The sequence below is a fragment of the Arachis ipaensis genome, chromosome B8 (genome assembly GCF_059453495.1).
Source record: "Arachis ipaensis isolate K30076 ecotype BB chromosome B8, ASM5945349v1, whole genome shotgun sequence".
Lineage (NCBI taxonomy): Eukaryota > Viridiplantae > Streptophyta > Magnoliopsida > Fabales > Fabaceae > Arachis > Arachis ipaensis.
In genome coordinates this window covers 133,843,235-133,857,436 of record NC_142443.1, presented here as the reverse complement: position 1 = coordinate 133,857,436, position 14,202 = coordinate 133,843,235, and the positions used below count along the sequence as shown (strand labels likewise).

The window sequence follows — 14,202 nt, the reverse complement described above, 5'->3', positions numbered from 1 at the left end:
TTCTCATGAATTCATTTTTCCTCTAAAATGAAATCACTATTTTCTCTTCTAAATTTATTTTAGAAAAATATCTTTATTATAATTATATTACAATTAACATTTAACGAATAATGCATGATTATACTAATTTAGGAAAATATCTTTATTATAATTATATAAAATCAATATTTAATACATTATCAACTAATAAAAGTGAAGTGTCAATTCCTCATGAATTAATTTTTCCTCTAAAATGAAAGCACTATTCTCTCTTCTAAATTTATTTTAGAAAAATATCTTTATTATAATTATATTACGATATTACAATTATATTATAAGTAGCATTTAATGAATAATGCATAATTATAGTAATTTAGAAAAATAAAATAAAGTCCAGTAATTTATCTTTCGACTGCACACGTATGTAGAATAACTTTTAAGAAGGAGTCACGTATAGTAAATACGATCGATGATTGTAAAACTGTATACTAACATTGATATAATATTATTTCAGGTATATATTTTGCAGGTATCAAAGAAAAGTGTTGAGTTATTTTTTAGTGGGCTTAAATTATTTATTGTTTATTAGAGAATTTTGTGCATTAGAATTCTCTAATAATTTATTATTTATTTTGAGCTGATTTTGATATGTTCTTACTTCAGTAAAACAACATATAAAAAATTGTTGGTGGGTCTAAGTATTACTAGGTTATTTATGGTCACATTGAGTATATATGTTTAATTTATTGAAAAAAGTAAATTACTAAAACTAATTAATAACTATTTTAGAGTTAATACATGTAATACTAAATTAAGAAAAAATAAACAATACATAATATGTTACATTTTTATTAATCAAATTATTATAATTCAAATTAATCTTAACAAAAAAAATTTAAAATTATAATTTCAATCTTATCACGTGCATGACACAGGCTATTACACTTGTAACAAATTAGAAAAAAGAATGCTTTGCCTGTTAGATTTAGACTCATAAATAGCAAAAGAAACATTATATATAACCTAGGTTAGTAGTACAAAAATAACTATAGAAATTAATTATTGATATCAATATCAACTTACCACTATTAACGTTAGTATCATATTTATGGCAATTAGTAGTACAAAAATAACTATAGAAATTAATTATTGATACTTACCACTATCAACGTTAGTATCATACTTATGGCAATTAGAATTATAGAATTATGTCTATTTTTTATTTTTAATTATTGATATCTTAATCTTTCTAAAAATATATTTTACTTTTTTAAAATATATCGTGTGCATGTGCTATTTAGACCTTTTCTATTATTATTATTATTATTATTATTATTATTATTATTATTATTATTATTATTAATTAATATCAATATCAATTTGTCACCATTAATATATGTATCAATTTGCTACTAATTATGCTTGATTAAAAATAATAATTAAAAAATAATAATTAAAAATAGTAATGATCAACAATTAGTATTATATAATTAATATAATAATTAGTATCAACTTGTATCAACGTGTATATTAACTTGCATAATGATGGAGAATTAGAATTACATAAATTAATATAATAATTAGAATGATTAAAAATATTTAATGATTGACAATTAGTATAATAATGTATTAAATATTAATTTTTATATAATTATAAAAAAGATATTTTCTTAAAATAGATTGAGAAGATAGTAAATATAAATATATTGAAAGTAGCGCTTTTATTTTAGAAAGAAAAAAGTTCATTAGAAATTGACATCTCACTTTCAATATTTTTAAAAATATACTAATATACCAATAATACTAATAGTTGAAAAATAATTGTGAAGACTTATTAATAATTAATATCTAAAATAAGTAAATTAAATAACAATAATTAAAATTTTTTTTAACAAATGTGAGAAATAAAAATAAAAGAAATTGATAAATAATAAATGTAAATATATTAAAGAATAATATTTTTATTTTGGAGAAAAAAAACCCATCATGACACCTCATTTTCATTAGTTAGAAAAAAATTTAATTTTAATAGATTAAGTAGATTATTATTATTATTATTATTAAAAAAACTTATAAGTACAGAATAATCGAATAATTCGTGCATTAAAAAGAATTTTATTATGATTAAAATAACTCATGTCATTAGCATATTATTATCATATTATATCATATCATATTGATTTGATATAATTATAATATAGACAGTTTCTTAAATTAGTATAATTATGTATCATTCATTAAATACTAATTATAATATAATTATATTAATTAAAGATATTTTTCTAAAATAAATTTAGAAGAGTGAATAATGCAATAATTTTGGAGGAAAAATGGATTAACAAAAAAGTGACACCTCATCATCATAAGTTGAGAAAAAAACCCAATTTTAATATATTAAGGCTGGGTTTGGTAAAGCTTTTACTTTTTAAAAGCTGCAGCACTTGCGTTTGGTAAAATCAAATTAAAAATGACTTTTAATAAGTACAAGCACCACAATTGTGTTTGGTAAAACAGCTTTTAAAAGTTAAAAAAATTATAATAAACATGTTTATAACAAAAAATAATTTCTTTTTTCAAATTTTTTAAAAATTTATATAATATTTTAAAATAAAATAATGTTAAAATAAAAAATTCATAATAAACATAAATATAATAAATAAATTCTTTTATTTTTTAACTTTAAAATTTTATATAAGTATCATAAAAATTTATTTTATCCTAAACATCATTACTAAAAATACTAAATTAACATATTTAGTATTTATTTTATTATATAAGTATCATAATAATTAACATATTTACTTGATTTATTCTCTGTACTAATATAAATAAATTTATCATTAGTCAATAATAAAATTTGTATGTAATCCAATGTTAGTACTGGGTACGTTTATTACCCACCTATATATATTGGCTCATCTTTATAGATCACAAAAAATAGGACACTTATCTCAAATAAACTACTCTTATAATTATATATCTATATTTACATATGTATATACATGTTGTTATTATAATTTTGACTAGTGTTCATACAAAGAAAATTTTATGATTGATTTTCATAAACCAGATCAACCTCTTCCCGTTTCAAAGAACAGAGAAAAACAAACATAATAGATCTACTGAAAAAATACAAAATTAACGCAAAAAAAATTAACATAAATAAATAGAAGTTCATACCTAATATGTGATAGAGATGTATTTGTATTGAAATTTGTGAAGATTAGGTTGAAAAATAAAAAATATATGAAGATTGTGTTAGAATTTGTGAATGTTAGGATGAGAAGTTAGAAATATACGAGGATTTTAATGACAATATAATTGCGGAAAATACATGCGGAAAAATGAAAAAAATTTGGTAAGCATAAGCCAGCTTTGAAAAGCTCCCTCCTAGGTGCTTTCAAAAGCACCCCTAACTTTTAAAAGCCGTAAGCACAAGCACTTGGGCTTTTTAATTTACCAAACGCAAAATGACGTGCTTGTACTTTTGAAAAGCACAAGCACCTCTTAAAAAAGCTTTACCAAACCCAGCCTAAGTAGATTCGTAGACCCCTCAAGATCCTAGCCTCAATTCTCCTTTGAACCGCCCAAATTAAAATCCACAAAACCAACGCAAGTTGGCACAGATGGATGAGGGTCTGTGTCCCTTAACCATCTCTCCCGGGTTCGATACTCATTCGAGGATGAGAATGGAATTTGCTTGCTTGGGAAGGTCGCCCACTTTATGTGCCTCTGCAGTACCCGAGGGATTAGTCATTAGACTTCTGATCTAATGGAATAATGGATATCCTGTGCAAACCAAAAAAAAAAAAAAATCCACACAAACTTTCAATAAAACAAAAAATTAATTTCCTTTTTTCCAATTCTCATTTTCTTTAACTCGCATATAAATCATTTCCCTGTCTAATTTTCTCACACAACCAGAAAAAGAAATAAAAAGAAACAAACTTTACTCTCTCTCTCCCCCCTCTCTCCGTTTCTCTTTATCGGAACGGAAGAAAGAAAAGTAAAAGAGAGGAAAAAAAACATTGAGCGAAAAACCCTAACCTTTCTCTGTGTGTGTTCATTTCCGCATTTAGGGTTCCGATTTGGAATTGAGAGAGAAAGAGTGGTTTCTAGGGATTCGATGGAGTGAGTGAGACAGCGTTTGTGAGATCTGCGAAGAAGAGAACCCCCTTGAAGGACCGTTAACAATGGCTTCTGCTGAGAGGCAGCTCGAAGAGCAGCTTCGTGAAGCTGGGAACAAGCTTCTAGATCCTCCTTCATCCGTCGACGAACTTCTACCTCTTCTCGATGTAAGCGCTTTCTTTTTCTTTTCTTTTTTTTTCCTTCAGTTATTTTCATCAATCGTTGTTAACCCTAAACCGTTAACAATGGTTTCCTTTTGCTTGTGATTCCATACCTGTACGGTATCGTGCTGTGTTGCTTGCTGAACCTCATTTTCAAAGGATTCGTGAATCAGTTTTTGAGTTGCAGATGTGTTACGTTTGCTGATTCTCTGTGTCGGAGCCTATTTTATGTCCGCACCAACAATAAACTTTTTAAATAAAATTTTTAATTTGTGACAGGTTAATTTCTGGTGTACCGAATTAAAAAGGACGGTGAAAAATAAAAAAAACATTTACCGGCTTACCGGTGTGGGTTCTTTTTACTTTAAGTCTTTAACACATGCCCAAACCCCTGAGCGTTGAGCAGGTTTAGGTTATTCAACCATTGCATTTATTTTATCTTACTTTAGACAGAAATAGTGCGGTCCTTTAATTCTATTCGGCCGACGGATTGATTAATGAAATAATTAAATTTTAAAATTCAACCTTAAAAGTTAAAACCCTAAACCCACTTTAATGGTGCCCAATTGTCAATTCAACTCAACTCTACGAAGCTTTGTTAGCCGCCCGGCCTCAAAATTTTCATTCTCCCCTCTTCACACTTCAAAGCACCCTCACCCCGTTCTCCTCTCCCTCACGTCACAGGTTTCTCTTCTGCCCCTTACAATTTTTCTCTTCTTTCATTTTCTTTCTTGAATCTGCATTGACTTCTTTAATTTTTTATAACGGTCCATGTTTGATTATTTAGTCCCAGTTAATTGAACGTGTTAGCTATAGTAAGCTAATTTTATTTTTAAAATACTGATTCTTATTGAGTTCTCTGTTTTAGGTATCAGTTTCATTCATGCTCTTGTTAGCATGTTGAGTCGTATCTATTTTTTGTTGTTCCATGTGCATTTATTTCTGCAATTTTTGTTTACAATGATTAACGTTTAATCGTTTAATTTTCATCTACTGCATGTGTTACTTACTTATCCTGTTTTAGACAATATTCTTATAAAGTAGTAAGCTAGTTTATTTATTTTCAAATTTGGTTCTTCTTTTGTTTCATATATCCCCTTGTTTTTGTGATACTTTAGTATGCAAGTTGGACACCAATTGGGATAGTTATCTCTTGAATCCTTTTTAGTTTCTATTATTAGTGTAGTGATAGATTTTTTAACATGTTACAGGCCAGGCTTAGTCTAAAGTTGTCGTAGCTTGTTTAATGCAAGGTATAGTTTGGTCCGTTTTCATCCTGGAATGAGAAATAGCATTGCCATTGCGGTTTCTCTGAGATTGAGACCAAACATTAGCAACACTCTACCACATCACAAGTTCCGGCCAACTTGCTTTCACAGCCATGAAGGTACGCACACCACAGCTTTAACGCTTTCAATAGCCTAGGGCACTTCATTCGTCGCATGTTCTTGTTCCTCCCCTCTCTCTCTCTCTCTGTAAGTTCTCTCTATCTGTTTCTATCTAAAACACTTTCTATTCATGTAATAATTCTTTGTTTGTGTTGTTCATAATGCCATTGCTTACGCCTTTCTTCTTCCATGCTAGGACATACCATTAGTTGCGTGCCCTACCCCGCTCCTCAAACAAAGCCCATGGCGCTTCATTTCGAGGTTCAATTCCCCATCTATCTATTTATCTATCAACCTATCTATTTATCTATTTATATTTATATTTATATCTATATAAAAGCTGATACCAACTCTCTCCACAATGAGTTTGTCATCTTTTCTTTGCTAATGATGTCACATCAGCAATTCTAATGACTTGGCAAAAGATGAAAATCAACCAATCACTATTTAGTAAAATGTTTAAAAAAATTAAAACAAAAAACTCTTATCTATTATTATTCAATTGAAACATCAAGTACTAATTAAATGCAATAAACATACATTAAAAGTGTCATAATAATAATAATTATAAAAAATTTCAGTTACAAATATTCAAATTCTACAACTTATACATATTAAGCTCTTACTATTCTTCATTTCTTAATCTCTCGTATTAATTGTAAAAAATTTCTTAAATTTAATATAACATTTTTATATGTTTTTCATTCTCATTCATTTATTTTTTTAATTATTTACAAACAAAAAAACTACAAGAAAAGACAAAGTGTAGCCATTAATGCAAATCGAAAAATGAAAATGCAGTTTTGTATAATTCTAATATAAATAACCTATGCCTTTTTCAAAAAAAAAAAAATTCAAAATCTATTTATAATATGTTCTCTAAAATATTTTTAATATAACATTGACTAAAATATACTATATAGTATAAATAATCTAATGCGCGAGTCTCTCTCTAGTTCTATTTTAGTTCTTTTACGCCTTTACATTGCTGAAGTTTTGTTGTCTTATTTATGTGAAAATCAACAACATTCATTTATTGCTATTGTTGTTGTTTTACCTTTGGATGACTGTGGCTGAAAGAATGATATGGGTATGCATACAAGAGAATAAGTGATAACTCTAGATGATGGCTGAGAAGCACTATGTGCACTTGTTGAACCATTCTTTGGTTATTTTTTTCCTGAAGTTTTATTATTATGTTTGCTTTCTCAGATTCTTGGCCGGTTCAACCGTGCTCGTGCAGCTCAATTGACCCTTCCTCACTTTGTGTGTCAAACACCACTATTTATGCCAGTGGGTACTCAAGGTTAGAGTTTCCAATTTATCCTTTCTGATATGCAGCGAATGAAGTTTTCTGTTTTTCCTAGTGTTTTTCATTCTCATGCTCAAGCCATTTCATGTTATAAGATAACAAAGTTCACCTTCAAAGTTGTTGCCAAATTGTTTCATTTCTTTATAATACAATATTGCATTCGTATTGAGTTTGTTGTTTTTGGGGGAAAGTATGGACATCGGTTACTCATGTCCATAGAACATTCAATGTTGATATTTGCATTGATTGAGTTGATTTTCTCTTTCCTAGGCTTTTGACAAATTTCTAAGTGGTTTTCTTGCACTTTTGCATTCCTAATTGGAGGGGTTAAATGAACAGGGACAATCAAAGGCTTGACAAATAACGAACTTGAGAGAATTGGTTGCCAAATAATTCTGGGAAACACATATCACTTGGCCCTTCGACCTACTTCCGAGCTTCTCGAAGAAGCTGGTGGTCTTCACAATTTTATGAACTGGCCACGGGCTATGCTTACAGACTCTGGTGGCTTTCAAATGGTTGTTGTTTGACTTAATGTATACTTTTTCCTTTTACTGTTGTAATTTCGAGCATTCTAGTAATTATATTATTATCATCGGGTTCCATCAAGTAATACTGTTGCATACTAATTTTGTCTGATAATTTTTCATGCCACAGCATTGTTTGTGGCTTGTGTTTTTTCTTATTATTGTGTCTCTGTTTTCAACCTTTGTACAAGTTTATCTGTATCAGAATCAAAAGTTATAATATAATGTCACTTCAAAGTGAAGAATGATGTTGATCATACTAAGAGAAGTATTGAAAGTAATCAAGGTTATAACAGAAAGAAGCCTAAGGCTGTGTGGATAGGCACTTAGGCAGGACAAAAAAAATGACATTGGAGCTAAATTTGTTGTGTGAAGTGAATCTGTATTATCTTTTTGCTAATTGATAACTGTATTCAGAGATAATGTTGAAAAAAATCATTTATATTTTTTGTTAAAAATCTTACCAATCTACCGCACTAATGTTTTAGGTCTCATTGTTGCATCTTGCTGATATCACAGAAGAAGGTGTGACATTTCAGGTATACATTATTTTCAAGTTTTGTAGGCAAGTTTGTATCTAACCTTTTTTTCCATTTTAAGACAAGACAAAAAATTATAATAAGAAAAGGTTGCAATTGTAGTCTACAATGAAATTCTGTTATTAGTAACTTTAGAATTATTTTCTTGCTTCAGTCACCGGTGGATGGCAAGCCAATGCTTCTTACACCCGAAGAATCAATTCAGATACAAGTATGTAGATTAATTGTTTTTCCTCCATATGTTTCTTTCAATCAATACTTGATAGTTTATTTAAAATTTGAAAAACTTTTAGGACTCCACATATTATGATTTGCTTTCAGATAGAAGTTGTTCATTGAATTCTTGTTTTAAGTTATAGTTATTCCCAATATAGTATTTCCAAATTGAGAAAGATGATCTTTTATTAGATATTCGATTAATGTTTATAATTTAAGCCTCATAGAAAATTGCAAGTGACAATGCATAACAGATTGTAGTATTGACTACAAAGTATAGCACTGAAAATTGATTCGTTGTTCTTATGCACGTTGTTCTTATGCACGTTTTCTTGATGCCTTCAATAATTTCTGGTTTCTTGTACCTGCTTATGGAGTTTTTGGTTGGAGCTTACGGCTAGCAAACTGTAACAATATATTTTAAGAAAATTGATTTTTCTTTCTTATGTTCGTCATAAATTGTACAGAATAGAATTGGAGCAGATATTATTATGGCTTTGGATGATGTCGTAAAGACCACCATTACTGGTCCAAGAATTGAGGAAGCTATGTATCGAACGCTTAGATGGATAGACAGATGCATAGCAGGTAATTATGTTATTGAAGTGTATCATTTAAGTCTTTGGTTGTTTCCAATGCTAAATATAATGGACATTCCTTCTGTTAACAGCACACAAGAGACCTCACGATCAGAACTTGTTTGGTATTGTACAAGGTGGTTTAGATCCTGAGTTGAGGTAAATTTTAGCACAAACCATGATGTTCTTCCTATTATTAATGTGGATGTTGTGAAACAAGTAACTAACTATAAATTTATAATTTGCAATATGCTGTACTCAGGGACATCTGTGTCAAAGGTTTGGTAGACCGCAACTTGCCTGGGTAAGTGTAAGTTTATTTAGTCATATAGTCTATTTTGTGGTTTCAAGCTTATTGCCATTTCTAATGTTATTTATTTTGTGCTGTCTTTTAGAACTATATACTAGACAGTATACAATACTAGCTGGTTTGAATGTTAGCTCCAGTTTCTTTTTGTTTAGGCACCACACAAAATGGGCTTGGTCATATTATTCATGAATCATTACTGTGTAATTTCTTAAAGTTAAACTATAAATTGTGAGTTATACTAACTCGAGACAATTTAATGTGTTATTCCTGATTCAATTTAACAAAAGAGAAGAAAAATTAGGATTGTTGATCTGGTATCTAGTACTTATCAAAAGAGTGAAGAAAAATAGTATAGCATTCCAAAAATATGCATGAATAGATAAAGGTCTTCTTTCATTGACATACTACAGTTAGAAGTAACCTTGTGAAATAAAGGAGGACATGTGGAATCAATAGTTTCGTAATGCTGCTAAGGAGCTTAATATAATTTTCTTTTGTCACAGCTATGCTATTGGTGGTCTTGCAGGAGGCGAAGATAAAGATTCGTTTTGGCGAGTTGTTGCTCAGTGCACTGCTGCTTTGCCAGAGGATAAACCACGATACGTTATGGTCAGAATAACTTTCATTGTAGCAGCCATTACTTTGATATACATTTCAAATTAAATCAATTTCATACCATTTGCTTGTACTTGTTCCAGGGAGTTGGTTATCCACTTGATATTGTTGTTTGTAGTGCTTTGGGTGCAGACATGTATGATTGTGTCTACCCCACCCGTACAGCACGTTTTGGGACTGCCCTTATTCCTGAGGTGATCTTTTTCCATTTTATGGACAATTTAGGCTATGTTACAATTAAAATTTTTGGGAACAAAACTTTATGGAATAAAAATTAAAGGAGGAAAATATTATCTCCTTAAAATTACAAGTTGTTTGGTATACAGAGAAAATAAAAATTCTCAAGAGTTCAAATATGCAATTCACTAAACGGGGGCAAACATTTACCCTAGTCAAATATAAAGTAAAATTTATCCGTAGAATTAGTGAATTTTACTCTGAAATTTTTCCTTTCTTCCTTTAAAATTTAGCACAACAAAATGTAGCCCCTCTTTTCCGTCTAACTGAACATAACCTTATAATTTTTTCCTGCCATCATAGTCCACTTGTTGATGCATCCGCATGATTTTAAACTTAATTCTTTGTGGTATGTTTGTAGGGAGTACTAAAACTAAAACATAGAGCCATGGCTGATGATACTCGACCAATTGATCCTACCTGCCCTTGTATGGTATGCTTCTGAGAGGGTACTTCTTTATTTGATGAATTATTTGACGAAATTGGCATATTTTTATATTTTTTTATTTTTTCCTCATAGGTTTGCAAGAACTACACCAGGGCCTACATCCATTGCCTTGTCACTAAAGACGCCATGGGGTCTCAGCTTCTATCATATCATAATTTATATTACATGATGCGGGTAGAAAACTCTACATTATATAAAATTTTGCTTATAAATTAATGATCAGTATATGTATATACATGTTCAACTAAAGTCCTTGTATTTTTAAATTTGCAGCTTAGCAGGAATTTACACACATCAATAGTTGAGGGAAGGTTCCCAAAGTATGCTTATATTTAATTACGTGTTCCTATCATTGGATTTCTCTTCTATTATTAATTATAGCTTTTTCCCCTTTCGAAGTTCAAAGCCCCTCCCTATATGCCAATAACCCTTTTATTTTTATTTTTTTGTAGGTTTGTATGCGACTTTTTACAAACAATGGTATTTAATACTTCATTTCATTATTGTTCTCAATTTCATCTACATTCATGTTAATGTTTGTATGTTTGAAATTTAAATATTTATCTTTGAATTGAAAGATATTTTTACCAACATCATCTTTTTCAAACTATCAAAAATATTTGTTGACTGTTATTAAATCTTTTCACACCTTTCTACTGCAGTTCCCCAAAGGTGATGTTCCTGAATGGGTCTGCAATGCTATGGAGGTGGCCGGAATCGACATTTCTTCCTGCTGTGCTCCATTTCCATCATGCCAAGAAAAGTATTCCAGCGATGAAATCGGAACTAATGACATACACATGGAGTTAAGGCTTACACACACAAGTTATAGACCAACACGAAATTTAGAAATTTAGCCGAGCATGGAAGGCATGCACAAATTAGTTTACACAATGATTTTTTTGCAGGTTAATGCTTACTTTGGTTCTTCTATGTACACGCGTGAATTATTTTACTTGACTCGTTAAAATCAATGAGAACTAAAATGACTGACGCGTGTACTTATGGAGATCAAAGTGAGCATTAACCTGCTTACTTTTGGTAGCATAAATTTTGTATCCTGCATATGCTGCTTTGAGTAAAATTTATTTAAAGGTTTACACCAAATCTTTTGTTCTTTCCAATTCTTATTGTCAACACAAGTGGAGATTAGGGTTGTATTTGTGAAAGGAAAAAGAAATGGCGTAACATTATTTAAGTCTTGCTGTTTATGTCGTGTCATTTTATATCTTTTAATTCGAACTTGAAAGAGCCTTCTTTAAGCAAATTTTTTTTCCTTTCAAGTGTCGAAGCTAATGGCTGTCCTATCATGGAAATACTTGTAACTTTTTAGGTATATTTAATGTCTTATAGAAACTTTTTCTTGAAGTATTAAAAAAATATATATATATATATAGTTGGGAATATTTCTAAAGCTCGCCGAAAATGTTTTAGAAGTATAGGAATCAAGATTCATAACTTTCATTTTTTTGGTCTTGAAATTCATACTTGCAATTGCAACAATATCTATATTCAAAATAGACATTTATGTACGACTATATGAATTGAATGTTTTGTTTTACATTTTATGGACACCAAAAGGCGAGAGTCTAAAAATTGAACATATCCTTCAGATTAAACATAAATAGAGTAACTGTTCCGTTAATTTTTTGAAATTTTTATGGGAATTTCTCTTTATCATCCATATCAAATAGGGTCAGTAGTTGTATACTGAGTAAAAACTAGTAGTTATTTAAATAATTGCATTATTTTAAACATTGAAATTTACCTATTAATTGTCTATTACTAATTTTACAACTAAAATTAGTACTTTTATTCGTAATACTATTATGGGAATATAAATTTTTTAAAATTACGTTGATGACACAATTTATAGTATTAAATTATATTTATAAAATAGTCGTAAAGGACAAAAGTCTCAGCGGTTAAGAAGATCAGAATCTCTGTAAATAAATTCTTTCACATGAAAATAATTAAAAAATTTATTATTTAATTTTTTTTATTTATGAAAACTCTGATCTTCTTAGTCGATGAGAACTTTTATTCTTGCGATTTTTTTATAAAAATAGTTTGATTTTATTAAATATTTTGTAATATAATCTATAATATCAGGATGAAGTTGACGTAATTTTAAAAAGATTATATTCTTGTAATGTTATTATGGGTAAATCACTAGTTATATTTTATAAGTTATTCTGTTTATTGATCAGCCAATAACACTAGTCAGTAGTAAATAGTGATACATTGATGTGGCTTGTGTTATGACTTATGACATGTAGACTGGTTATTTTATATTTATGAAATATTTTTGTCTATACTTTGGACCAAATTACTTGAGGCCTAATAATTTGGCTCGAGGCATAGTTAATATCTTTGCCAGCGACAAGTGCGTAATGTTTAGTGGGATCATATTGGAATTTTATTCCCTACTATGACTTGAATTGTCAATTCAGCCACATCATGTTTATTCATCCTAGATTCCAAGGAATTAGGATGTGTTTTTTTTTCCCTCTAATAAAAGTAATTTTGAAATTTTGAACTAAGGAATGATCGAGTAAGTGACACCTATGTTTCGGTCTTTTGGGTGAATTTTAGTCCGAAAAGGACTAGGGCCTCTCCAAATGGGTTAAATTTTTTGCATTAATCTGTTTATTTGTTTAAACAGATAGATTTTTGTTATTAAAATCAAATTTATTTAAATTATGGGTTAAATAAAATGGGTTCAATTAATTCAAAAAAATAATAGATTAAAGTATTAAACAGACTAGTTAAATAATTCATTTAGACACCTATTATTCCATCATAAAAAATATTGAAAACAACCCTCTACTAGCATTCATTTAATAGTATATTTTTTTGTCTCTAAAATTTATTAAAAATTTTAAAAATACATCTAAGATTTAATTTGTTTTAATTTTATCTTTAATATTTTTTATTTGCATTAATTTTATCTCTATCTTCAAATTCTTTTGATCAAAATATAGTCAACAACATATTTTTCTAATTTTATCCTTTTAGAACTATTCACCATCATCATCATTTTCAAAATATGTTATTTTCTCTTTTCAAACTATTCAAATCCTTGGCGTAGTGACGGCGTGTTCAGAGTTATTAGACAGTTAGGCAGATGGTTCTCAATGCAGCAGCAGACGCCTATGCACGCCAAGCAAGAGGTGTGTGTAGGGACCAACGGTGCTATAGAAGAACAATGTGCAGGGATCGATGGCAACATGGAACTCCTGGCAGTGCAGTGACATAGTAAAACCTTGAGGTAGAAGAAGAAAAACGCTACTAAATGTTGAAGAAGAGAGTCTTCAATCTAGGTTTTGGTTGGAGAACGAGGTGTAGAGAGGTAGAAGAAGAAAACCTCGCTGCAGCACAAGGGCAAAATCATAGCAACGACGGTGATGGTTACCAAGCTTTCAGTCATCAACGGCGATCAAAGTCTTGCATCCAAGGAAAATTAGAAAAATAAAATAAAGTCCAGCAATATCTAGTAAACAATAGATCTTTAAATTTATTATTTTTTTAATTTTTAAACTAAAAATATAAATTTTTTTCTAATAGTAAAAAAATAAAAATTCCAAAAATATCCAAAAAATAAAAAATTGAAAAATTTTAAATTTTTAAATTAATTTATTCCTAATTTGTTAACAAATGCAGCAAAAAAAACTCAACTGTCCGTGTGTGGCATCATCCGGTGAATAAGAAAATAAAAAAATATTTTCAAAAAAATAAAAAACTTTTAAAAAAATAATTTTTTT

At 29.2% G+C, this 14,202-nt stretch overlaps 1 protein-coding gene across 11 annotated transcripts; it reads left to right on the top strand.

Moving 5' to 3' along the window:
• The first annotated feature begins 3,884 nt into the window (after positions 1 to 3,884).
• LOC107613448 (uncharacterized) lies at positions 3,885 to 11,705 on the top strand. 11 transcript variants are annotated; one of them, XM_088496513.1, is made up of 17 exons: positions 3,885 to 4,274; positions 5,528 to 5,743; positions 5,853 to 5,917; positions 6,869 to 6,962; positions 7,308 to 7,486; positions 7,984 to 8,034; positions 8,189 to 8,245; positions 8,718 to 8,838; positions 8,921 to 8,987; positions 9,091 to 9,132; positions 9,642 to 9,747; positions 9,837 to 9,947; positions 10,352 to 10,423; positions 10,511 to 10,612; positions 10,712 to 10,758; positions 10,891 to 10,918; positions 11,101 to 11,705. In XM_088496513.1, exons 3-17 carry the CDS (start codon positions 5,900 to 5,902, stop codon positions 11,293 to 11,295), a joined length of 1,290 nt encoding a protein of 429 aa, XP_088352639.1. In that variant the 5' UTR covers positions 3,885 to 4,274; positions 5,528 to 5,743; positions 5,853 to 5,899; the 3' UTR covers positions 11,296 to 11,705. The 11 variants fall into 11 exon arrangements, with proteins under 11 accessions (XP_088352639.1, XP_016170936.2, XP_016170933.2 ...); XM_016315450.3 differs by having other exon boundaries at positions 3,893 to 4,274; positions 5,507 to 5,655; XM_016315447.3 differs by having other exon boundaries at positions 3,893 to 4,274; positions 5,480 to 5,655.
• Positions 11,706 to 14,202: the final 2,497 nt, after the last annotated feature.

Bases quoted from the DNA above. Each gene is read 5' to 3' on its own strand.
- LOC107613448 (XM_021109927.2), top strand. The intron at 8,035-8,188 runs GTATACATTATT...TTCTTGCTTCAG, and splicing joins AAGAAGGTGTGACATTTCAG to TCACCGGTGGATGGCAAGCC. The intron at 9,948-10,351 runs GTGATCTTTTTC...GTATGTTTGTAG, and splicing joins GGACTGCCCTTATTCCTGAG to GGAGTACTAAAACTAAAACA.